Below are 24,759 nucleotides of genomic sequence, written 5' to 3'. Positions count from 1 at the left end.
TAAATGTTTTTTCCTAATTATAAAATATTAAAATAAAAATGATATTATTAATTTTAACATTGCGCTGTTAACCACAGAAATACAATCAAAGAGGAATGCCGCTCTTACTTTAAATGTTGGCGAGAGGTAATTTTTCAGAAACCAAAACTTAACTGGTGTCTTGGTATGACGCAGAACAGAAACCATCATAATTCTGTGGAAAGAAATATCTATAATAAACAAAATACATGCATACATGCAATCACATTTCAAACAAAACATCACTAGATTTTATTTTATAGTATTAAGATCTGCTAATATGCTATATCTTGCAGCAAGAGGGTTTGTAATTGCTTTTTAATAGCACAGTTTAAGCAAGATTTTCCTTCCACGATCATATAGTGCATTTAAGGGCTGTTTTTCCTAGACCATTAACCTGTGGCACTTGGGAAGGATTTGGTCTGTGAAGAGATCTTATCCAGTCTCCTAAGCATGCCAAAAAATCCAGGTCCTGGGTGTTTCTTTGCTCCTACTACGCTATGGGGAGACCTTCCTGCTTCCTCCTATATAGAGTTTGCTCCCCCGTCTATGACCCCCAGCCAATCAAGTGCACCCTCCACTCAGCATGGCTCAGAGGCATGGGTGCCTCATGGATCTAAGCTGGACAGATCAGAACCACTTGGATCCTCTAGGCCCAGCAGAGCTCTTGTGGCACTTCCCAGATGCATGAGGCTGAGGTTAAGATTTTTTAGTCTCACTCCCCTCACTTCCTATTAGAAGGGGAACTGGAACCCCAACATGCTGGGAGCTGTAGTCTAGCCTGCCTTAGGACCAAGTTATATTAGTTCAGCTCACTGTTGCTGTGAGGTTGCTGACCCCTGTCCTAGACAGTTCTACAGTGGCTAAATCAGAAGCAGGCAAAAATACATCTCTCCGGCCTGTCAAGGGATATTATCTGCCTCACGGCAGGTCCCTCAGCTCAGGTGCAGGGAGCAGCCTGGGCCACGGTGCTTGAGGCTGGTCCCACCGCCCCTGGGTGCACAGTGGGACAGGGGTGGCACAGCTGTCAGAGTGAACTTCCCAACAGCCCCCATAGTGGCAGCTCACTCTGCCTGGCTGTCACTATCATTGTGTCTGCTGCCACTGTGGGACCTGGCCCTGCTGCCCAGGCAACTCAGCTCTGCACTGCACCTGGTTTGTGCTATGGCTGCTCATGGCCTGGAAGCATGGGGCAACCCCAATGGATAGTGACTGAATTAGGCTACCCCGCCCTGCCAGGCAATGCTGTTCCACAGCTATGCTGTACTAGGGCTGCCCATGTGCACATGTGCTGGACAGGGACAGCAGGAATTGGAGCATGTTTGTGTGCTCCACCCCACTCTTGGGTTAAGCCGATCACAACCTGTTGGGACTACCCTGTGCTGCTGGGCTGCATGCAGCCAAGAGGAGAACCAGGTACAGTACAGGGTGGCATGAGGCTGGGGCAGTCTCGCAATCCACATCCCACTGTCCCTCTAATGAGTGCCAGTTCCATGGGCAGGGGCTGGACATGGCCACTCTCCATGGAACTGGTACATGTTGCAAGGACATGAGGGGAGCAGATCACAGCTCTGTCCTGGCCCTGTGCTGTCACCACTCCAAGATCCTGGCCCTGGCTCTAGCCCCAGCTGCCCATCCTGCTCCTGGATGCTGCTCCCCACCTGCCCAAAACCTCATCTGAGCATGCCCTGCCCACAGAGGTCCTGGGCCTGTCTCCATGGAGACCCTGCCCGTCCACACACTCCATCTTGTGCCCTAGTAGTAGATGCGAGGCAGATGAGTTCAGAGCCACATAGGCTCAACTGTACTCCTGCCCCTTGGCCTACAACAGCTCACCAAAACTCCCTAAGTAGCCCTTCACCTGACATAATTACCCACCCCAAGCTAAACCATATTTTTATACCAGTTTAAAAGAAACAATGTTTAAACAATATTAAAAAATGTTTTGCTAACAGGTACTCTCCCAATGCATGGCAGAACTAGAAATGCTCTATAATACATTGCAAATACTGTATGCCTATTGGCATGGGTTATTGTATTAATATATTGATCTAGTTTAATAGAAAGCTATAAGAAAAAACAAGCATAAAAGAAAAAGGATGATTCACAAGTTATGCTATTCTTTTGCAAACACTTGAGGGTTGTTAAGAGACCATGCCAGAAAATGACTCATGAATGTAGAGGATCAAAAGAATTATGCTCGATTTAAAAGGAATGCTTTTTCAAGAGCAATTACCTGGGGAAGCAAAGTAAGACAGCATTTCTCAGACCATAGATCATGACCCAAAAGTGGGTCACAAGAATATTTCAAAGGGTCACAAGCAAATACCAGAAACACATGTGAAAGCATGGGTTTCCCCTTGCAGGCTGGCACTGTTCCAGGCTGCAAGGGCTTGCTTGGGATGTGGCCAGTATGCAGCCAGGCAGGGTTGTGGGAGCAGCTCCAGCAGCTGGATAAAGGTAAGTATATGGGGAGTGGGGGTTGGAGGGCCAGGGATTGGGGACTGTTGAGGTGTAGAGGCAGTGTGTGTGTGTGTGCATGTGTGTGCACACATACAGAGGGGATGGGTGTGTGTGGAGGGCAGGTGCCTGCTGGCACTCTGGGAAGATGACCAGGTACCAAGGCTGCAGCAGGGCAGAGGAGAGTAGGGCATTGTGGGTCAGGCACCAGCAGGGCCAGGGGGATGTGGGTCAGGACAAGCCATCCATCTTTGCAAATGGGTCCTGGTACAAAAAAGACTGAGAACCACTGAATGAAGATACCCAGCACCCCAGGAGATATGTAAAGAAGTTAGGCCTACTGAGTTTAGCATTAGAAGATAGCATGCATTACAGACTATTATTTTACATTTCTTTTTCTCCTAAATGCAAAATAAATACAACTTTAGCTTTAAGGAAGCTATCTTGGGTTATTGTACACCACTGGTCAAAGACTTTTGAAGGAAAGAACTGCAGGTGTCTGGACTCCAGTTAGATCTGGTGGTTAGGAATAACTGATATGTAGAGGGTACTGGAGCCCATGACCCAGTCTGTACAGAAAAACCTAGGAAATGATGCTCCAGGGCCATGTTTAGATGTCTTTGTAACAGAAGCGCTGTAACAGAAATATAGTGGTAAGAGGGGTGTACAGATGTCCAGAGCCCCACAGCTGGAGCTCCTGATCTGGGTAACAAAGTCACTGCAAAGGTGTACTCTCCATCTACGGGTCAATAAGGGGTTACTCAGCCCTGCAGCTCTGATTGCTCTGCCAACTGTTCACTGACAGTCTGTCCTCTCTCCCAGTAGGGAAGGGGGACCAAGCAAGCTTATCAACAGCAACATTGGTTCCTGACAGTTCCTTACCATGGGGAAGGGGGAATGGATAGGCTGTAAGTAACTTTCAGGGGACAAGGCAGGCCATTTCCCTTCCCCAACCTTGCCCACTAGGTCTGGGTCCCATGTTCACTGATCACGAGCTCCTGGAATGGTAGGCTGTTATTGAGCCTGCTACAGCCTGCAGTCAGGGGCAGGGGCTTCTTTCTCTATTCCCTGCATCCCCAACCCTGGCAACCGTTCAGCGCCCAGGCTGCACTCGTTATCTGTCCAGCCCACTGTCTCTCTCCCCATTTGGGATCCTGGGGCAACTGAGAGACTGAAGTGCACTCTTCAAACATTACATGTGGCACTACAAAACACAGAGCTACAGAGAAGTTCCTTTTTCATTCAGGAATATTTTGGTAGTGCTTCTGTCATTTTTGTAGCACTTTGGCTATTTTTGTAACACCACAAGAAGGATACACAACTGAGTGTTCAATTTTCAAGCCCTACAATGGATATACAGTAGGGCTTTGTGAAATTTTGCCAGGTGTTTTGTTTTGAAGCTGTTTCGATGAGTTTTGAGCTCAAAACAGCGAAATCAAAATGAAACAGAAGGCTTCAAAACAGCTTCGAAGTGAAATGAGGGCACTCAAAACATTTCAAGTTTTGAACAAATCAGATTAAGCAGTTTGATACACCACATTATAATTCTTCTTTCAGAGCAATGAGGAAATATTAAATCTATGAATCACGAATACCTAAATACTATGATACATCGGTGTCATGGTGGATAGGCAATACACTGTGGATCAAACTCAGCAATGTAAGGTTGAAGTTACACATTACACTTAGGCCATTCTAAGGGCACTCCATTCCATGGAGATCAATTTGTAGTCCTCTAGCATCCCAAGAAGCACTGCTACCAGTATTTCCTACCCCTCTGAGCAGGGATAGAGCCATAATGTTGGAGCTCCTAACCACATCCCTGCTCACCAGCTCTCTAGTAGAAAGTCAGAGCTGTGCAGGCAAGAAACAGTATTAATCCTTAACATGCAATGGCTCACAGCATGTTCTAATTTTAACACCACTTAACATTTCATGGATTTAGTATGGTCTACACATAATGTGAAACTTCACCATAAGCAAATGTTAATTAAGCCAGTGGAGTTCTATATGCCTATATGAGGAGTAAATGTGATCTTTTATATTCAGGCTTAGCATTTGCTCTCATAAAAAGCATTAAAAAAGATAGATATATATTTACAAACAAGAAGAATGTTTTTGAACAATACTATATAATAGCTTAATTAGAACTTGGGTAACTCAATAATTACACCTTACTGCATGAGAGTTTCTATACATTAGTTTATTATTTTTTTAAAAGCTATGCTTCCTGACAACTTACGATGAACATTTACAGTGCTTATATTAAATTCTTACTTTGTTTTAATTACCTTAAGAAGCGTTCATATAAATGACCTGAGGCAACTGAAAAAATATTTAGAGAATAATTTTTCCTCTCTTTTTCTTCTGTTTGAATTCCTCCTGAAAAACTTTAAAAATAATAATCTATTAGAGCCTGTGTAACTATGGAAAAGGACCAAAAATACATTCCACATAAAACCTAGGTTAATAGCAAGGTTATAACACAGAAGAATCAAAAGAAATTTGATTATATACAAAGAAAAATGTCACTTCCTTTTGCATTTTCATAACAGTGGTTCTTTAAGATACATTCCACTTGCACTTCCATAAACCCCATAATGTTACACTAAATCAAGATTGTCAAAGATATGGCCTGTAGGCTGGATCTGACCCATGAAGCCCTAATATCTAGCCCAGAAGTCTCAGATATGTACAAGGCTGGACCTGGCATAGAGGGCCAGTCAGGGGTACATGCTACATGTGGTGCCTACATCAAGCCAGTCCTTAACACTGGATCTGGGGCCAATCTGGATTGGGCCCACAGACTGGTCCCATGCACTGGAGCCAGTGTACAGGGTTGGTCCAACGTGGGCATCTTATAACAGCACATGCCCTGTGCTGGCTTTGTGCACGAGCCCTGGGCTGAGGCTAGTCCATACTACACACACATAGAGCTGGTCCAGAGCACATACTGCATGAAGTACCTATGCTGGACAACCTCTGTATGCTGGCTCCAGTGCAAGGGGCTGGTCTATAGGCTCAATCCAGCCCACAGAACAGTCCCATGTCCTTCATTTGGCCTGCTGGGCTGGATGAGTTCGATACCACTGTACTAGGTTCTTTTTTTTTTAATATCAGGTTCTGTTGGGCCTGTACCTGGCCCTTCATGTCCTCAAAGAGCTCAGTAAATGAAAACATAAAAAGGGAGTAATGGATGCAACCACTCTCCACTTCCTTTAATAAAACAGGATTCAGATCTGACAAGAACTCCACAGTATAAGGGAAACAGAGTTTTAAAACACATGCAGGCAACGCATGATTAATACCCAGTCTTTTTTTGAGTGACTGGTGATTCACAAACAGTGAGATATCCTTAAGGTAGATGCCCAGAGTCTATTAAAACAATGGCTGCAAGAGATTAAGACATCACAATGAAGCAGCAGACTGCCCAGGTTAGTCCAAGTAGGCTACAGAATAATTCTGAAAAGGTCCAAGACCTATTTTATATAGTTTTTGGCTTAAGATCTGTTGACTTTTTATTTTGCCAGCTACATTAGTACCAAGAGATGATCTAGAAGAATCCCTGAAAGTTTTCTTTAATTAAGATAATAAAAAAGAATCGTAATAATATTTAAGTATTTAAGTGTCAAGTTTGGCTTCCCTAAAACAAGCTTTAGGAAAGAAAAGAGGTGGATCACTTAACTAGAGATGAAAGTTAGAAACCGTTTTAGACATAACATTAGGAGAGGCCTTAAACTTACTTCGTCTTTTTGGGTAATTATGTAAAGCAGTGATCAGCAACCTTGTAAGGCTGCAGGCCAGACTGACCCAGTTTGGGTCAGAGGTAGGAACCAGCTGCTTTTCCCCATAGTGGTACAGGGAGAGGACCTGTGACACTTCTTCAAATGGTGGCAGAGGAAAGTGACTAAAGTCCCATGTTTGTGATCCCGATCAAATAGCTCCAGCTAGAACCAGCCTGCAGGTTGTAGTTTACCAACCCCTGGTATAAAGTAGTCATTCATCTCTTCTGGTTAACATAAATAAAGGAAAATATTTTTCTTCTGTTTAAGTGTCTCTTGAAACACTTTAAAAATACATGTCCAGCATGGGGTTCCTGGACAAATGGTACAAAAAGCAGGTTTTCAAAGGCTTAAAGGAACCCTATTAAAATATTGCAGGATTGCAGTTTCTCCAACCAGTGAGAAAATTTGAAGACTTCTTTGAGAAGCACAGTGACTGTTGGATAAGGGAAGGTAATGTGGCCTTTGGCTGAGGGGGATAAAACATAACTACCAGATCTCCTCTTACAAAGCTGATGAAATAGTCAAATACTTCATGGAAATCAGGTAATACAACATACTAGTTAGCAGCATTTTCAAAGGAGTTAGGTGATTTTCTATCACCCAAATAGAAAACCTCTTCAATTTAGCTAGAGAACTTGTTTCTACTGTAGACTTGAATGTTTCAAACTACTAAGGAACAGGGTCTTTCTGTGGCTATTAGTCATCCAGAATTCAGGGCAAAAGATAGAGGAAAGCTAAATCTAGTTTGGGGACTTGAGTGGGTTTGTATGATTCACAGTAAGGCTGTGCAAAGCTTCAGGTGCTGATTCAATTCAGAGGAGACTCGGCCTGATTCGGTGGCCAAACCTCCGAATGTGAATCAAATTGGGAGACCAATAAAATGGTCTGAATCAATTCAAAGCTCTCTGAATCGATTCAGAGAGCTTCAGAGATTCAGGCAGTTCCTACTCACTGCCACAGGGAGCTGCATCCGGGCTCTGTGCCAGTAAGTAGGGGATGGGGGCACTGAGGGAGGGGGAACTATGGGGGGACCCCCACCAGGCCCCATCCCCTGTCTGCTGCCCCAGTCCCCCGAGTGCTCCTCAAACCCCATTCGCTCTCTGAGGCCTGTCAATGGCTGCCCTGCCCAGCCCCAGGTCCCAGCTCTTTAAGCAACAACAAAAAAAGCCCCGCACTCACTGGCTGGTGAAACGTCCATTGGGGCTTCTTGGGGCTTGTGGCAGAGCCCCCCATGCAGTACAGGGCAGTGGGGGGCAGCAGGAATCATTCCCTGCCTGGCAGCATCTGGCTTTTTTTATTTATTTATTTATTTTTTTAAAGAGCCGGGATGCTGGGGCCAGGTGGGGCAGCCATTGATGGGGCTGGGAGAACAGGTGGGGGATGGGGCCTGTTTGATTTGAAGATTTGGCTGATTTGGTGGTGGCCTAATCTCCGAATCAGATTTGGCTGAATTGATTCAGGACAGCGATTTGAATCACCAAATCAAATCACTGTCCCCTGAATCAGCCGAATCCAAATCAGAAGTGAATACTAGCTGCTTTGCACAGGCCTAATTCACAGCTACTTTTGTCAGAGCAATGATTTACAGATGTACTTACAGATTCATTAGGTGCAGTACCAACATTGTCTGGTCCATGCTCCTGCTATTTGTATTGTTAGGGATGAGTCCTACCTATCTTCTTGAAGACTTTCAGTATTAAGAAGATTGTAATATATACCCACAAGTCTTACAGACTAGACTAAGAACAAGAATATAAATTCATCTGACAGGGATCTTGTGTTAGCTTTCCCTTTGCAACAGAATTTGAGACATTTCTTGTTCTCGAATACAAACAGATCTAATACTGGGTGTTTCCATTTGTAAGACATCTTCTAGGATAAGGTCCTTAAGTGACCATTCACAACTGTCCAAGTACTGCCAATTGAGATGATCCATTAAGAAGCTTTGAAGAGATGGGAGATATAAAACCATAAAAGAGATGTGATACATGATGAACCGAATGTGGCCTGCCTCTTGGCAGAGGTCTGTGAACATCTACCTCCTTGAATGTTGATATAATGCACTAATGGAGTGTCTAATATTACTTGTACTGTAACACCCAAGAATACCAGACAGAAAAGCTGTGCAACCTAGTCAAACAGCACTCATCTTCAAGTTACTTATGGCAGGTTTCTTGGAGAGATCAGAAGCACTGAGTCTAAAGATGTGCTCACTAGTCTAGTACAGATATACCTGTCACCAGTGTCCTGTGGGAAGTGGAGAGAGTGGCACATTGCTGCACAGGTGTTGATGGTCCTTTCTGAGGAAGCATGCACACCACATTTATGTTTTATGTGCCAGACAAATACACTGATTTAAACCACCCTTGCATGGAGCATAGGTCAAGTCCAGCAAATTGCAGTACACAGGTCCAGGTGTTCATATGTCCCATGAATTTGACATAAGCCCTAACAGAAGGTTCTAGGTATGTCTGGAGCTGATAAACAAGGCTTAGTGAGGAAACTTGTGCAGCAACTAAGATTTCACCACTGTGAAGTCTAGAATAGCCCCTATGAATTTTGTGTTTTGAAAAGGATCAAGAATGGATTTTGCTCTGTTGTCTATGAACCCTAGTCACCAAGGAGTTCCAAAAATTATTTGTATCAAGTTGTTCACCCATTCAGGCCACTTACTCCAAATTAGCCAGTTGTCATGGTTGGGATTATATATATAGAATTCCTTGCTTTCTTAAATATGTGGCAAGGTGAAGAGATAAAACACAAACACAGGGCATTTTTACATGTGCTCCGGGAGTGTGGTATGATGACTAGAAAATGGTATTTAGACATGTACCACACTGTTCCATAACCTGAGATAAGGTGGCACCAGGTCACAGTGCCCAGCTCCAGAGCCCTTGGAATTTCTGGTTTTGGGGAAGAGACCAAATTAGGATGTGTGCATGTGACGGGTTTGTGAAACAAAGCAATATGCTGACAGGACAGAATGTGGACAGTGTGACAGCCATAGAGAGACCAATCAACAATGCCTGAGATGAAGAGTCATCAGAAGAAGAAAAGAATACAAAAAGAAGGATTTCAGAGCAGCATGGGAACCCAAGGCTACTATGGACAGAGGGCATCCCACTAGCCTGTCTCACCCACCCCAAAGGAGGGCAGGGGAGGGTTCGGCCTCTGACCTCCAGGCTGCTGGCACATGATATTCAAGAGAGAACCTCAGAGTGAAGCTCACATACTGGCCAGATGTACCCTTTCCCTCTAATGACAGCTCTAGGACTAGTAGGTATAGAATTGTTTGCATTATTCTCATCTGCTAGCACTGTGTATCAATAACATTTGCCCATTATTGAATGGAAAGGTTGTGGTCAGTCTGAGGGTTTGGGTCCACCTGGAAAAAGGCATCTGGGTCTTAAATCCAGTGCCAACAAGGTGGGGGGGACTTTAATTTAGTGTGGTTCTGCCTGGAGCATCTCATGTATCAGCATCCCCGCACTTCAACATGGTGGTGGAAGCGCTTTAGCTAATGCTTGTCAAACAAGCTCTAGATAAAGCGCCCCACTACCATGTTGAAGCATAAGGATGCTGATACATAAGACACGGAGGTTGGCTGGTGTATGGTAATCACCATGCTCCAGCAGACTTTATTGAGTCTGCTCCAATGCAATGTAACTACAGCACATCAGAGCAGCCTCTGGGCTCATGTACAGGCACCCACACAGTATTGATAATTAGACTTTCCCACAAAAACCTGTGGATGTGGACACATGTACATTTAAAGCCCTTTAAAACAGGAAAGTTTCAAAAGGGCAGCAACTGTTATACTGTAATTGTGTGTAAAGGAGTGGAATAATATAAATGTATCAAAATGACTCCCAACTTTAATACTGCTTCTTCCACAGTTTAAAGTTGGAGCAGTTTTCCTTTGAAAATTATTTTTCTTTGAAAACTTTGTCACAGACAGTCTTGCTACCTGTAGCAGTATGAGAATGGCCATGAGTGACTGGTGCCTCCTGTATCTGGAGGGGGGGCATCTGCAGAAACCGCCGACGGCAGTGGCCCTGTCAGGGGGTACACCAGCCCTACCGACAGTGTCAGTGTCAGCCATCTGGGGGGGCACGTGCACCCCCTACCAGTCGCCTATGAGAATGGTTGTCCCTCATCTGATGAGTCTGAAGATAAGTGTTGTGTTCTCTGGAAGTTTATGCCCTAGATCTCAAAGTGGCACCTGAGTTCTTCAGCATAGACCACCATATGCAAGATATCATGGTTAGTTTGTGAAGGAATTTAAATTATTCTCTGTGCTCCAGCTATTTTTTCCTCAGTGAATTTGCACACTCAGTTCCCAATTCAGCAAATTATATTTAACCATAAGCACTTGGTAGTTTCAGATGCACATCTGGAAACTGTTTGAGAAATACTATTTATGACCAAGAAGTCCACCATCATAACATCCTGTAGTATCAATTTTTGCACATTAATTATTATGCTTAAATGATAATAGTACTGAATTGATAAGCCTCTATCATTTTATGAACAAAACTCTATTTTGTGCTTGTTCCCTGCTTGACATAAGTAAATGAACTTCATATGCCCTGTGTATGTATTTGTGTGAGAGGGTGAATGGTGAAAGAATGGTAACTATTTGCATGAAACATAAGAAGATTTAACTGATTGTGTAAGCAACAAGACTCCAATGTATAAGTTACCACACAGTAAACTAATTAAGTTAATTAACGGATGGCTGAAGAACTCATTTGTGATCAGGTACAAAGACGATAGTAAGAAGAAGAAGGAATTTTGCTTATCCTGCCATTTGAACTCCACAATGCTTCAAGGCAAAGATACCGACTACACAATACTTCAAGGGCACAATGCTTCAAGGCAGAGATATCAACGGAGATACCAACTTTACTGGAATGACCTCAAGTTGAGATAACCAGAAGAAACAGCCTCTAATTAAAAACTGAGCATGGAAAAACCCCAATGCAAAGACTTGAAACCCTATAAAAGTGAGATGCAGACAAGCCAAGATGGGGAATCCACTCTTTGCAACCTCCTGGAGCACAGACACATCTGTCTCCGTTCATATCACCCTCAATAAGCCTGGACTGGCCATCCAGTACTGACACTGAGTAACTTCTGCTAGTAACTATAACATCTTACTGGAGTGGTTTTGTGTATATGTCGGTCTATGTCTGCTTGTATTTATTCTTGTATATGTCTGTTTGTATGACTGGTGTCTCCAAGCTTATGTATCTACTTCATGTAATCAATAAATGAGGCATTTTGCCTTATTCCCCTTTATAAGGTCTCACTTTTGATTTCAGCAATTGGCAATTTAAAGTAACAATCCTTTTCCCGGAATGTAACCTTGGTGGGCTTCCTATTGTTGAGACCTCAACTAGTCTAACCACAACTTAAGTTGATATAGAAGTTTTAAAACAAATCCAACTTATTTAAATTCAAATTTTAATACATATCTAATTGAACTTTCATAAACTGTCTGATAATACACAGAAATGATTATTGCAATATAATAGTATGTTTTAAAATCTCAATTTGATACATAAGTATTATTTGATGAGTTTTTCTTTTCTCCCAGCACAGATTCTTAGACTGAGATTGATTCCATGTCATGGGAATGCAAAAGGCACACTGGTGGAAAATACTGGCCGAGACATCTGGAAAAACATTGGAATATATGAAAATATGTCTATCCTTTAACATCTGTCCCATATCACCTAGGACATTATTGACACTCTTGCCTTTTGGAATACAAACTCTTTAGAGACAACCCTGTATCTTTCACCATATTTATAACTTCAGAGGACACAGCAAACTACAAATAATACAATGATAAATTATTTAGAAGGATCAAATTGTAAACAAATCAGGTACCTTGTAATTGATTCCCAAATTCCTTTTTCTTCTGTAACCCCATCATTAAGGAGATCTTCATTGATTTTATTAGCTTTTTTCTGCACCTAGTCATTAGAATAAACTGAATTGAAATAATCTGGGAAGTCAGTTAGCAAATACAAGTAACTGAAATATTTAATTAAATAGACCCATAGGTGAGACAACCGGAGTTTCCAAAGCAAGCTAATTCTTTAACTGTATTAAATTCACTTGAAACAACACTAATTCATACTATTCAATGAAATATTTTTTACAATTTACCTGTAATGAGTTCTAGCTATTTGGATCTTGAAAGTGATATATGATATTGATTTATGATACCCAAGATTGCAATCTAATTAAAATAAGGCACCAAATAGCACTACACCTGATACAACTCTACTCATTCCAGTTACTGGACTACAGGAAAATACTAGTTTTCCTGTAATATGATTTAATACTGACTTAAATCACACACTAGGGATCAATATATTGATGATTCCTCTATCTGTATATTACAACTAGAATCAGCTGCCTCCAGCCTCCAACCCTACTCCCCCCCCCCCCCCACCCCAGCACCTAAAAGCTTACATCTATGCAATTAGGGAAGAGATTCAGAGGAATGGGTATTCTTATCCCCTCTCTGTTGTACCCAATGTACGTCTTTGGCACAACCTCTTAAGGTCCAAAATTGGGAAACACTGTGACTTTAAAAGAAAGTCACCGTGTGACTGAAAGAAAAGCACGTAACAATCTTAAAAATTCTTCACAGTACAACCTTAGTGTCAACATTCTTTATTTCTAATGTCATTTTTAAAACCATATTTTGTCAAATCCAAGACCGGGTTTTTTTCCCCATTCAATATGGGGGAAAAAGCCCCTTATCTTGAATTCACATACAAGACAGGGACAGATGGTGACTGGTGGCTGCTGCAGCTCTGACTGTGGGCCTGGAGCAGATATCTGCCACTTGTCCCCTGCTCTGCCTGTTCCCCACAGCCTCTTCCCTTTCATCCCCCTGATGCTTATGGACAGACATGGCTCTGACTCCATTCCCTCCCGAGGCATGGAGCACATGGCATCTCTGGCCCCTGCCCAGCTATGTAACAGTGGCAATTCCATCCCTGGGATGGTGCTGCATGGCTGGGCAGAGGCCTGAGCTTCCATATGCACCGTGCCCCATGAAGGAATGGAGCCAGAGTCAGGCCTGATGGTAAGTGGTGTGGGGGAGAGAGAAGAGGCTCTATGGGGCAAGTAGAGGGGCAGAGGCTGCAGGAAAGGACAGAGGTTATGGGGGAACAGAGGCTGCAGAGGTGGCAGAGGCTGTGGGAGTGATAAGGCTGGGGGGCAGAGGCTGAGTACACAGAGGGCAGGAGAGGAGAAGGCAGCAGGGAGTGTAGAGGACAGGGGCAAAGGCACTTTGGTGGGGGCAGGGTTGCAGGCATGGTGGGGCAGGAAGCTGGGGGAGGTAGCAAATGGTGTAGGTACCAAGGGGGCTGTAGGGGGGGACAGGGGACAAGGGGGCTGCCTGCCCCTCTCACTGTATGCTCCCCTGCCACTACTTTTCCCATTGTTGTAGTTGGGGTGGGGTGGGGTGGAATTTAAGACAAACTTCCAATAATGAGAGTCTATCACAGAGAATTGTAACAAATCTACAATTTTTCCATATACAGGATCTTATTGGGAGGGGGGTCAGCTTAAATTCAAAGTCCTCTTGGATTCTGGTAAATTCTAATGTATAAAAGCCTTAGTCTGTCTGCCTGTCCGTTATGCTTTATTCGCAATGTCTGAAACAACCAATCAGTGGCAACACAGTGGACAGCAACAATGTAGCAGACAGCGGACAGAGCGGGGGGGGCGAGGCCAGTGGTGCTGGCCTTGCCCCCACTCCCGGCCCTGCTCCTTGAAGGCAGTGGAGGTGCAAGGTGCTGGAAGTTCAGTGCTGACCTCGCTCCCTGCTCCGGGCTCTTCACCCCCGCCGCTGCCAAGCCCCAACAAAGGCCAGCAGTAGGGGAGGCAGCAGGGAGTAGGAGAGGGAGTGAAGCAGGAAGTGGGGGGGCACAGTGGCAGTGCACTGCCACTAGGCCCTGAGAACAGCTAGGAGGGCAGGGAGCCAGGGAGTAGAGGGCTGCGCACAGCTGGATGCGCACTGGTGGAGGTGCTGGGTGGTGGCTGCAGCTGCTGCATGCAAACTCCCCTCCCCCCTGCTCCTGGGAGCTGGCAGCAGCATGGGGTGGAGCAGTGAGGGGTGGGGGGTGCACAAGGCTGCACTGGGGATGAGGGGTCCCTCAGGGCCAGATGCGGTGGGTAGGAGGGCCACCTGGGGCTGAAGGCAGAGTGGCAGCACCATGGGGCGCTGGGTGGCAGCGCTCCGTTCCTCCACCTGTCGTCTCCCCCTCCTTCATTCATGATGGGCAATGTGTTAGTATGGTAATAAAAGGAAAGGATCTCCCAATTTCCATGGAATGCAGGTAAGTCAGGAACTAAACAAATTCATTCAAACAAGGACCAGTTCAAAAGTAAGCTTATAGGAAATCCACAGCAAACTGAAAACTGCTAGTATCAGATGGAAAAATACTCTGCTAGTACATCTGCAATGAAGTCATGATATCAAAGAGTGATATGTTGAATGGTGTGAGGGTTGTTGGGTTTAAGCTCTCTTATCCATCTACAAACTTTGCCCTCACAGTAATGGAAGAATTTGTATAACATTCAAATCTTTCCAGCATCCTACACAGGATTTTTATGTGTAAGGGACAATTTGGGATTTAGAGTTTAAATGAAAAATAAAGTACTTTTATTTTGAAGATAACTTTCATGGGAGTACTATAACATTACATAATTTATCCCAACGCAACTCCACAGAATTTATGAACAAATTACCTGATGATGTGAATCCACAGTGGGCATTTAGCAAGTAGTACAAAATACAAGTATTATATTTTGATTTTCAGGTTGCTGCTATGTATAACCAAAGATTTTTAATATACTTAGAGAAAGAATGCACACACAGAATTATTTGGTTACATACTTGTATTTTGATGATTTTGCTCCTGAAGTTATTTAGAACAACAACAACATCTTTCAGACCAGCTGGGGAATCTGTTCCTTCATGGCTATAAGAAAAATAAAAGATGCTTAAATTTATAAACTCATTAAAATATGAGATATGAGTTTTAATTACAGTATGAAGTTTTACAATGGTCTAAATTTACTGAAATTTAAAACATCCGTGTACTACATGTACTAAAATAGTTTTCTGATTTAGAAACTTCTGAATTTTTTTCTTATCATCAGAAGCTATCCACTGTTATATTCTTTGTTTTTCTTATTTAAAGAATTCTTATCTAGAGAAAAAAACAAATGCTAGAGAATGAAACAGTTCATCATAGTCCCCAATATATAATTTTGCAATTTCTAAAAGATGCATACACATTAATGTCTCTGAGCACATTCAAAATCTCTTCAAATTAATTTTTCTAACAAGTAAACAATGCCATGGAATTATAAAAAAAAAAATCTTCCTTGTGGCCATTTAGAAAATGGCTGAGCAATTAAATAGACTTTTACATGGTACTTTAAGGCTAGGGACAGAAGTTACACAAAAAACAGTTTAAGTGATCAGAAACTGATTTAAATCTGTAACAGAACAGAAGTTCAGTACACATAAACCAGTTTCAAAATGGCTGAAACTGGTTTAAGATAAACCTGGTTGAATGTAGTATAGTATCAGACTTAACTGATTTGGGTTAAACTGGTTTATGAAACTTCTGTCCCAGACCCTTCCTGGTTCAAGTTAAATCATAGTCCCCCAGCATACTTTGTGGCCCTGAGCTGGGCTGTGCTGTCTGGTCCAGAGAGGAGGGCTGAACGCACCCCTCTGCTCCCTAGGTGGAGCAGTGAGGGCTGGCTGACAAGGTGAGGGGGAAGGGACAAACCCAGCTGGGGGTGCAGTCCAGTCTATGGGGGGAATGGTCTGTGCCTCCAGGCAAACCCCAGCTGGGGTCTGGGGCCAGGGAGGGGTTTAAACACCCCTTCCCCCACTCAAACTTACTGCTGGCTGTGGCTGTTGACTACAAATCCCAGAGGCACCTGGAAGCAGAAAGAGGAAGTCCTGCAGAGTTTTGCTGCTATAATTCTAGAATGCAAATCCCAGAGACTTTGGGGGCAGTAGAAAGAGGAAGTGAACACACTGCTAGAGAGCTAGGCTCTACTGCTCCCAGCTTCTGCCTGAGCCACTGCAGGCACATGGCTGCATTTCTTGAATCAAAGGTAAATGTTTGTTCACTTCTGTTACAATTTAATCTCTGCAATTTAGACTAACCTGCAAAGACTGAATCAATTCAGCCTCAGGCTTTTTGACTGTCTGTACTTAGCCTAAGTGTCATAGGAAAAGGAAAAATGAATTCCATGGTTTAATGATTCTTCGCTGTGAACAACCTAAGACCATTCTTCTGATGTATACATGCATGACCCATAAACTCAGTTGGTTCAAACTGATCTTAGTTGTTACAACATGGAGCTAGGACCCTAATATTTTTACACAATAGTGCCAATGCTAGAACCATTGCTGTAGACTCCATATTCCACACCAATTGAAAAACTCCTCAAATACTGGCATACACATGGTAAAGAGAAGGTGACAAAATTGAACTCTGAATGAAACTGATGCCTGACTGGAACATATACCATATTTCCTCACATAAAACATGCCCTAGAATAAATAACCTTGTTTTGAAAGGCAGAATGAAGAAAAAATTCTTTCCTTGTATTAAGTTACTAAATTGCAGCAGCTAGGGAGACAGCCCACTCGTTGTTCTGTTCCCTGACAACTGTGTACAGATTTTACTTTCACTTCTACCTGGTAAGTGACAAAAACTGCTTTTACTTTTATTTCTCTTACATGATGCTTACTGCAGTTTCTAGAACCTGATTTTTGGAAAGAAGTGCATATTGTATGCATGAAACTATAGCAGTATTTCTCAATCTTTGTAGACTCAAGGCACCCATCATCAGACTCAAAGCACCTTCCATAACTTTTATGAATTGAGTGGCACCCCATTTCAAGCACTAATTTATTATGGGGCTTACTTCCATGTGCAGGGGCCAGGCAATAGGGATAAGGAAGCAGTTAGGTAGGGAGAGCCTGAGCTTGTCCTTATCTGCTTATCTCTGAATACCTCCCTTACCTCCTCACTTTCTTCAGCCCCAGCTCCCTGGTTAAGAATCACTGAAATACACTAATTAGCTTTCAGCACTATTTGATGCATCTCTGGAAAGTAAAATGGAATTTCTGGTTATCCTGTCCTCTGTCAATGATTACAGCCTTATGAATAGACTTTGCCTTACTACAATTGTTGGATTTTTTTTTTCAAAAAGGCAACTTTGAATGCCTAGCAACATATGACATACTGTGTGTATAGTTGTATATCATCAATATCTTAGATATATTATAAATATATATCATGCAGATACTGCAGATCAAAAGTGATTATAGGGCTCTGGGTGTAAGGGTGAATGGGACAGGGGCTCAAATGGTGTTCTCGATACTACTGGTGAAGGGGAAGGGCCTGGGCAGGAGCAGATGCATCCTGCGGATTGATGCCTGGTTGCACAGATGGTGTCTCTAGCAAGGCTTTGGCTTCTCCAACCCTGGGTTGTTGTTTCAAGAAGAAGTATCTTTTCAGACCGGCTCACTAACCTAGTGAGGTGGGCTCTAAACTAGGTATGCTAGGTTAGAGAACAAAGCACTGAGATAAGTGGGAAAGCAGGTGACCTGCAGGAAGCACAAACATGAGAGGACAACAGGGAGGCCTTCTCATTCTTCCTAAGAAAGAAGAGCAATCAGCTAGTTACCTCAGGTGTCTGTACACAAATGTACAGAGCCTAGGAAACCAGCAGAAAGAACTGGAAGTCCTTGCACAGCCCCAGAACTATTATGTGGTTGGAATAACAGAGACTTGGTGGGATAGCTTGTGTGACTGGAGTACTGTCATTAGATGAGTATAAACTGTTCAGAAAGGAGAGGCAGGAGAGAAGAGGAAGAGTAGTTATGCTTTATGTAAAAGAGTTGTATGATTGTTCAGAGCTCCAGTATGAACCTGGAGATAGACCTATTGAAAGTCTCTGGGTTAGAGTCAGAGGGGAGAACAACAAGTGTGATGTTGTGGAAGGTGTCTGCTATAGACCATCAGACCAAGAGGATAAGGGGGATGAGCTGTTTTTTCAAACAGCTAGCGGAAGTTTCCCAATCATAGGCCCTGGTTCTCATAGGGAATTTCAGTCATCCTGACATCTACTGGGAGGGCAAAATAGCATTGCACAAGAAGTTTTTGGAGAGTGTTGGGTACAACTTCCTGGTGCAAGTGTTTGAGAGGCCAACTAGGGGCCATGCTCTTCTTGACCTGCTGCTCACAAACAAGGAAAAATTGGTCAGCAATGTAGAAGTGGATAGCAACTGAGGTAGAAGAACCATGTGATGATTGGAGTTTAGGATCCCGAAATAAGTAAGGAAGGAGAGCAGCAGCATAAGGACCCTGGACTTCAGAAAAATAGACTTTGACCTACTCAGAGAACTGATAGGCAGGATCCCCTGGGAGGCCAGTCTGAGGGAGAAAGGAATCCAAGAGAGCTGGTTTTATTCTAAACAAGCCTGACTGAGGGTGCAGGAATGATACACAGGAAGACTAGCAAGTATGGGAGAAGACCATCTTGGCGTAGCAAGGAACTCTTCAATGAGCTAAAACACAAAGAGGAAACTTCCAAGAAATGGAAACTTGGGAGGAGTATAGGAGTATTGCTCAGGCATGCAGGGATGAAATCACGAAAGCCACAGCGCAACTGGAGTTGCAGCTAGCAAGGAACGCAAAGGGTAACAAGAAGGGTTTCTACTAGTATGTCAGCAACAAAAGGAAGATCAGGGAAAGGGTTGGTCCCTTACTGAATGGGGGAGGCAGCCTAATGACAGAGAATGCAGAAAAGGCTAAAGTACTCAATGCTTTTTTTACCCCAGTCTTCGCAAATAAGGTCAGCTCCCAAACTACTGCACCTTGCAGCACAGTTTGTGGAGGAAAGAGCAACCACAGTTGTGAAAGAACTGGTTAGGGACTATTTAGAAAAGCTGGATGTGTAAAAGTGCCTGGAGCCAGACATGATAAACCTGAGGATGCTGAGGGAGTTAGCTGATGTCATAGCACAGCCACTGGCCATTATTTTTGAAAACTTGCGGTGACTGGCAGACATCCTGGATGGATGGAAAAGGGCAAATATAATGCCCATTTTTAAGAAAGAGAAGGAGGATCCAGGGAACTACAAACTGGTCAGCCTCACTTCGGTCCCTGGAAAAATCATGGAGCAGGTCCTCAAGGAATCCATTTCTAAGCACTTGGAGGAGGAGAAGAAGGTAATTAGGAACAGGCAGCATGGGGTGTCACCCAGGAACACTCAACTTGTCTGACCAAACTGACTGCCTTCTAAGATGAGATGCGTTGCTTTGTGGATGTAGGGAGAGCAGTGGATGTGATATACCCTGACTTGAGCAAAGCTTTTGATACAGTAGTCTACAACATTCTCCAAGCAAGCTAAGGAAGTACAGGATGGATGAATAGACTGTAAGATGGAAAGAAAACCAGCTGGATCATTGGGCTCAAAGGGTAGTAATCAGTGGCTTGATGTCTAGTTGGCGGTAACAAGTTCCTGGGGCCGATTGTGTTCCATATCTTCCTCAATGATCTGGAAGGTGGGATGGAATGCACCCTCAGCAAGTTTGCAGATGACATCATGCTGGAGGGTGTAGATATGCTGGAGAGTAGGGCTAGGATTCAGAGAGACCTTGACATATTGGAGGACTGGACCAAAAGAAATCTCATAATATTCAATAAGGACAAGTGCAAATTCTGCACTTCGGATGAAACAATGCCATGCACCGCTACAGGTGGGGGACCGACTGGCAAAGCAGCAGCTATGCAGAAAAGGACTGGGGGTTACAGTGGAAAAGCAGCTGAATATGAGCCAACAATATACCTTTGTTTCAAAGAAGGCTAACAGCATACTGGGTTGCATTAGTAGGAGCGCTGCCAGCAGATCAAGGGAAGTGATTCTTCCCCTCTATCTGGCACTGGTGAGGCCACACCTGGAGTACTTGTCCAGTTTTGGGTGCCTCACTATAGAAAGGATGTGGACAAATTGGAGAGAGTTCAGCAGAGGGCAACAAAAATGGTTAGGGGGCTGGGGCACATGACTTATGAGGAGATGCTAAGGGAACTCAGCTTCTTAATTCTGGAGAAGAGAAGACCGAGGTGGGATTTAATAGCAGCTTTCAACTACCTGAAAGGTGGTCCCAAAGAGGACAGAGCTTTACTGTTCTCAGAGGTGGCAGCTGACAGAACAAGGAGCAATGGTCTCAAGTTGTAGCAATGGAAGTTTAGATTAAAAATTAGGAAAACAACTCTCTCACTAGGAGGGTAGTAAAGCACTGGAACAGGTTACCCAGAGAGGTTGTGGAATCTCCATCCTTGGAGGTTTTTAAGATCCAGCTAGACTTAGCCTTGGGTGGGATGATATAGTTGGGGACGGTCCTGTTTTGAGCAGGGGGTTAGATTAGATGACCTCCTGAGGTCCCTTCCACCCCTAATTTTCTATGATATATACATAAAGTAGAATTTATGATTGTCATTATACATGGCAAATAAATAAAAATAAAATGCTTAAGTTCAGTAAACTGTGAATTCTAAAATATCATTTTCCTGAACTATAAAAATCTACAATTTTAAGTTTTGATGTTGGCAAAAAAAACCTTACAATATAATAAATCACTAGAGGTGCACCGATACATCAGTTCAATATTTGATCGGTATCAATATGAAGAAAATTGTCTATAATGGATATCGATTCTATAGGGCCAATAATCTGGCCAATAAATGCCCACGATGTACACAGCTGCAGTGCAGCACGGAGCAGAGCTGGCAGCATGGAGAGCTCCCTCCAGCTGGTAAGTCAGAAAGGAAATGGAGAGGGAAGCAGCATGTGGTGGGCAGATCAACATCCCCGCAGTGAGGGAGGGGGCAGGGGCAGGCTCTACCCAGCCGGGGCGGGGAGGGGTGCTTGCACCCTGGGAGGGCAGAGGCAGGAGAGGCGTGTGCTCCCTGGTTCTGCATGGTGCAGGGTGGGCGGCAGCTGTGGGGTAGAGTTGGAGCTGGCACTGCACGGGGCTTTTCTTGCCAGGGACTGGGCTTGGAGCAGGCTCTGGCAGCTCTGGGAGGAGGCTGCAGACACCCCAAATTTCACCGCAACTCTGCTCCCAGGCTCACACCACTGCCCACCACTCGGTGCAGCCCTGGCTAAATGCCCCTCCTCCACCCAAGCACTGAGAAAAGCCAAGGCCACACAGGATGTGGCATGGGGCTGGGAGCAGAGCTGCAGCAAAATTTGGGGTAGCTACAGCCTCCTCCCAGCACCGACAGAGCCCACTCCAACCCCAGCCCCCGGCAAGAAAAGCTCCATACAGTCAGCTCCGGCTCCACCCCACAGCTGCAGCATGTGCCATGCTGCACAGATCCAGGGGGCACACACCACCCCCACGCCACGAGCTGCAGTCCTGTGCCCCCCACTATTCCCCACTGGAATGGGGAATAATGGCCTGCCCCTGTCCCCTCCCTCACCATGGGGGGAGTAGAACTGGCCCCTTTCCCTCCGCCTTCCCTTTCCACCACACTGGACTTACCAAACTGGAGGCAGCTGTATCAGATATCGGATTGGTATCGGCCAACATGCCTCCTTAAATATCGGCTATTGGTCTCGGCCCCCAAAATCTCTATCGGTGCACCTCTATAAATCACAGTTATCTACCTTTTTCTTATAAAATAATTAATATATTTTTTCCCCTAAATCCTTTTCCATTAAACAATTCGGCTGCTGATTAGGGTCTTGATCGTACAATGCTTACCCAACATAAGTAGTCCCATTGAAATCAAATGCAGGAAAAAACATCACATGAGTACCAGCAATCAGACTGAAATCTTATCACAAAGTGTATCACTTTGCTCTTATTTATACCAGTGCATCCTAAGGAAGTCTGATTTCCAGGTGCAGTTGGGTGAAAATAACAATCCTTGTCAGAAAGTGTCTAAAAATATGTTTATTCCAAAAAAAAAAAAAAAGAGCATTCATTTACACACAAGAAAAAAAAATCTTTACCCTAAATTAGACACTAGTGTAATGGAATTAACACTACTGGAATGGTACTTATGCTGTACAGTCTCCTAGATTTTTTTTCTAAAACTCTTCTGATAATGCAGTACATGAATGTGCCTTCAACAATAATTTAACAAATATTAAAAACCAGGAAATAGGTTTATGTCCTGCAATATTTCTAATCAAGGCTTCATTTCATCTTATCAAATATCTGCCCGAATTCTAACAATCATTTGTACAAGAGAGACTGAAAAGCCATGTTTTGTAATCATATTATAAGTGTTTGGTTTATAAACAAAAGTGAGACTCATTAAGTTCTGGGTTGGAATCATAACCAGTTTAAGAAGCATTAATTTTATATAACTCAATTCATTTTTAGGGTATGAACCTTAATTACTTTTCTTTAAATTAGATAATTCATTATTGACAATAAACCACAGGTACTTTAAGCTCTTTTTTATTCAAACCAGAAAGCATTTTTATCTTTTGTTGTTAAACTCAAACATGTTACATTTTTCCCACCATAATTCCAACATAGTAACTTTAATATTTTATTGAATTTAAGATTTTGCATTTGAAATTGCAGAAAGTAAAAACCCTAAGAGGAAGGGTTTTTCCAATTGACTAAGGAACTACTGGAAGGTGGATATTACAATATCTTATCCACTGACTACTCCTGCAGGGGCAGAGAGAATACTTAGAAGAGGGTAACAACAAGATCAAGAGAGCTGGCCTCAAAAACACTACAATCTTTATCAGTGTCTCTAGGGATGGACAAGATACTAAAAAGACAATATTTATTACCCAGGACAAAAAGAATAAATGTAATGTTGATGTTTTATGGAAGAAATGTCCAAAAAGTCAATCGAGCCATGTAAACTGCTCTGCAAGTGGGATAAAAGAACAAATTTGTAGGTTTCCACATACAATTCTGTTTGTGGATTTAGATGTCATTTTTTAAATGCACATACATAGCTGTAGCCTCTCTTCCAATACCAGTCTCCTTAATGAGCAAGAACAGCAGTATCCACCTTATCTAGACTCACTGGCTGCATGAGTGATGCAGGGACAGTTCACAGGCAAGATGTGAAGTGCAGTGCTAGATCGGGATCATAGAGCCATGTCATCTGGCCCACAGAGCTGGAATTTGGAAGAAGCAATGTTAACTATGGCAGTTCCTAGCCACCCCTCCTGTCACCACCACATTTCTGGTCCTGCAAGCAGTCACAGCAATTAATGCTGCTAATACTCCCCATACTGCCAAATTTCACAGCTCCTAAGCCATATTCTTGATCACTACTGGCATACAGAGAAGTACAATCACTTTCTACCCCTCTGTCAGTACATCCCAAAGTTAATTCCTTTTTGTTGAAGCATTGCATTAGAAACCTATATATAGCTGTTTGTATGCAATTACCCCCTAAAAGTTTCTTAAAGGGGGTAATTGCATACCCCCTTTAAGAAGAAATCTGCATTGCTTTCCAGATACAGCTCCCATTCCATAGGTCTAGCCTGTATATTATTTGTTCTCAAATTAATGACTTGGCATTTGGCTGTATTAAAATAGTTTCTGGAATGGGCCCAGCTTACCAAAGTGATTTAGATCTCTCTGTCTTAGTCATTATTTACTATTCTAACAATTCTATGAGCAACAGTTTTATATTAGCTTCCAGATCTCAATAAAAATACTACATACCTGGACCTGATTATGTTGGTACCCTTCCCACCCTCAGACGCAGCCCAGTCAATAATGATTTTCCACTGACAAGTACTTTTTGAGATTTATCAGTTAGTTAGTTCTTAAGTAGTATAATCTTTGTTTTATTAGTACTGTATAGTGCTAATTTTAATCAAAATGCTGCGCAGTACTAAATTTACCACCTCACAGCAGTTTAAGTATATAACAGATCCAGAGTTAACTTTATCAGCAAACTTACTATCCAGACCAAAAAATAAAATCAAGTTTGTTTAACAAAGCCTGTTTTTTAATATAATAATGGGATTGGAATTGATTATATTTCCATCCTTTGGGATTTTATCGGTCAAATCCCATTCCATATTTTCTATTTTTTACCTAAGACCAATGACAGATTAATCAATCTATAAGTATGTAGGGTCATCCTGCTTGCCTTTGTGAATATCAGCAGAATTTAAGTACTAAGTCAGTTGTCTGAAATTTCCCTACAAATTCCAATCTTTATTAAAAATTAACATTGCTAGGTGAGAGATCACCTCAGCCCTAAAATATGCAAGTCTAGATCCGTCATCTAATTTCACACAACTCTAGCAGGACCAGAATGATGAGCTTTTATCTTTTTGGTTTTTTTGTATTCTGCTAAAATCTATGAAGTGGCTCAAATTCTTCTCTTCCCTGTGCTATGGGGAAAACAGTGATATTCATGCACATGAT

General features: G+C 43.1%; 1 protein-coding gene across 5 annotated transcripts in view; it reads right to left on the bottom strand.

Annotated features, from left to right (window-relative positions):
• Nucleotides 1–24,759, bottom strand: part of UGGT2 (UDP-glucose glycoprotein glucosyltransferase 2) — a 226,081-nt gene that overhangs the window by 20,458 nt on the left and 180,864 nt on the right. For all 5 annotated transcript variants that reach the window (XR_002090063.2, XM_019486946.2, XM_019486945.2 and 2 more), the window contains 4 exons: nt 15,190–15,274; nt 12,159–12,244; nt 4,770–4,868; nt 109–193 (listed from right to left, as the gene is read on the bottom strand). Coding sequence is in view for 4 of the 5 variants with exons in the window: in XM_019486946.2 (XP_019342491.1) it covers nt 109–193; nt 4,770–4,868; nt 12,159–12,244; nt 15,190–15,274 (355 nt within the window). In the remaining variant the exon portion in view is untranslated. The remainder of the gene's footprint in view (nt 1–108; nt 194–4,769; nt 4,869–12,158; nt 12,245–15,189; nt 15,275–24,759) is intronic.

Source organism: Alligator mississippiensis, chromosome 1 (assembly GCF_030867095.1).
Source record: "Alligator mississippiensis isolate rAllMis1 chromosome 1, rAllMis1, whole genome shotgun sequence".
NCBI classification, from domain to species: Eukaryota; Metazoa; Chordata; order Crocodylia; family Alligatoridae; genus Alligator; species Alligator mississippiensis.
Note: the sequence above shows the minus strand (reverse complement) of the source record. Positions and strands in the feature narration are given on the sequence as shown.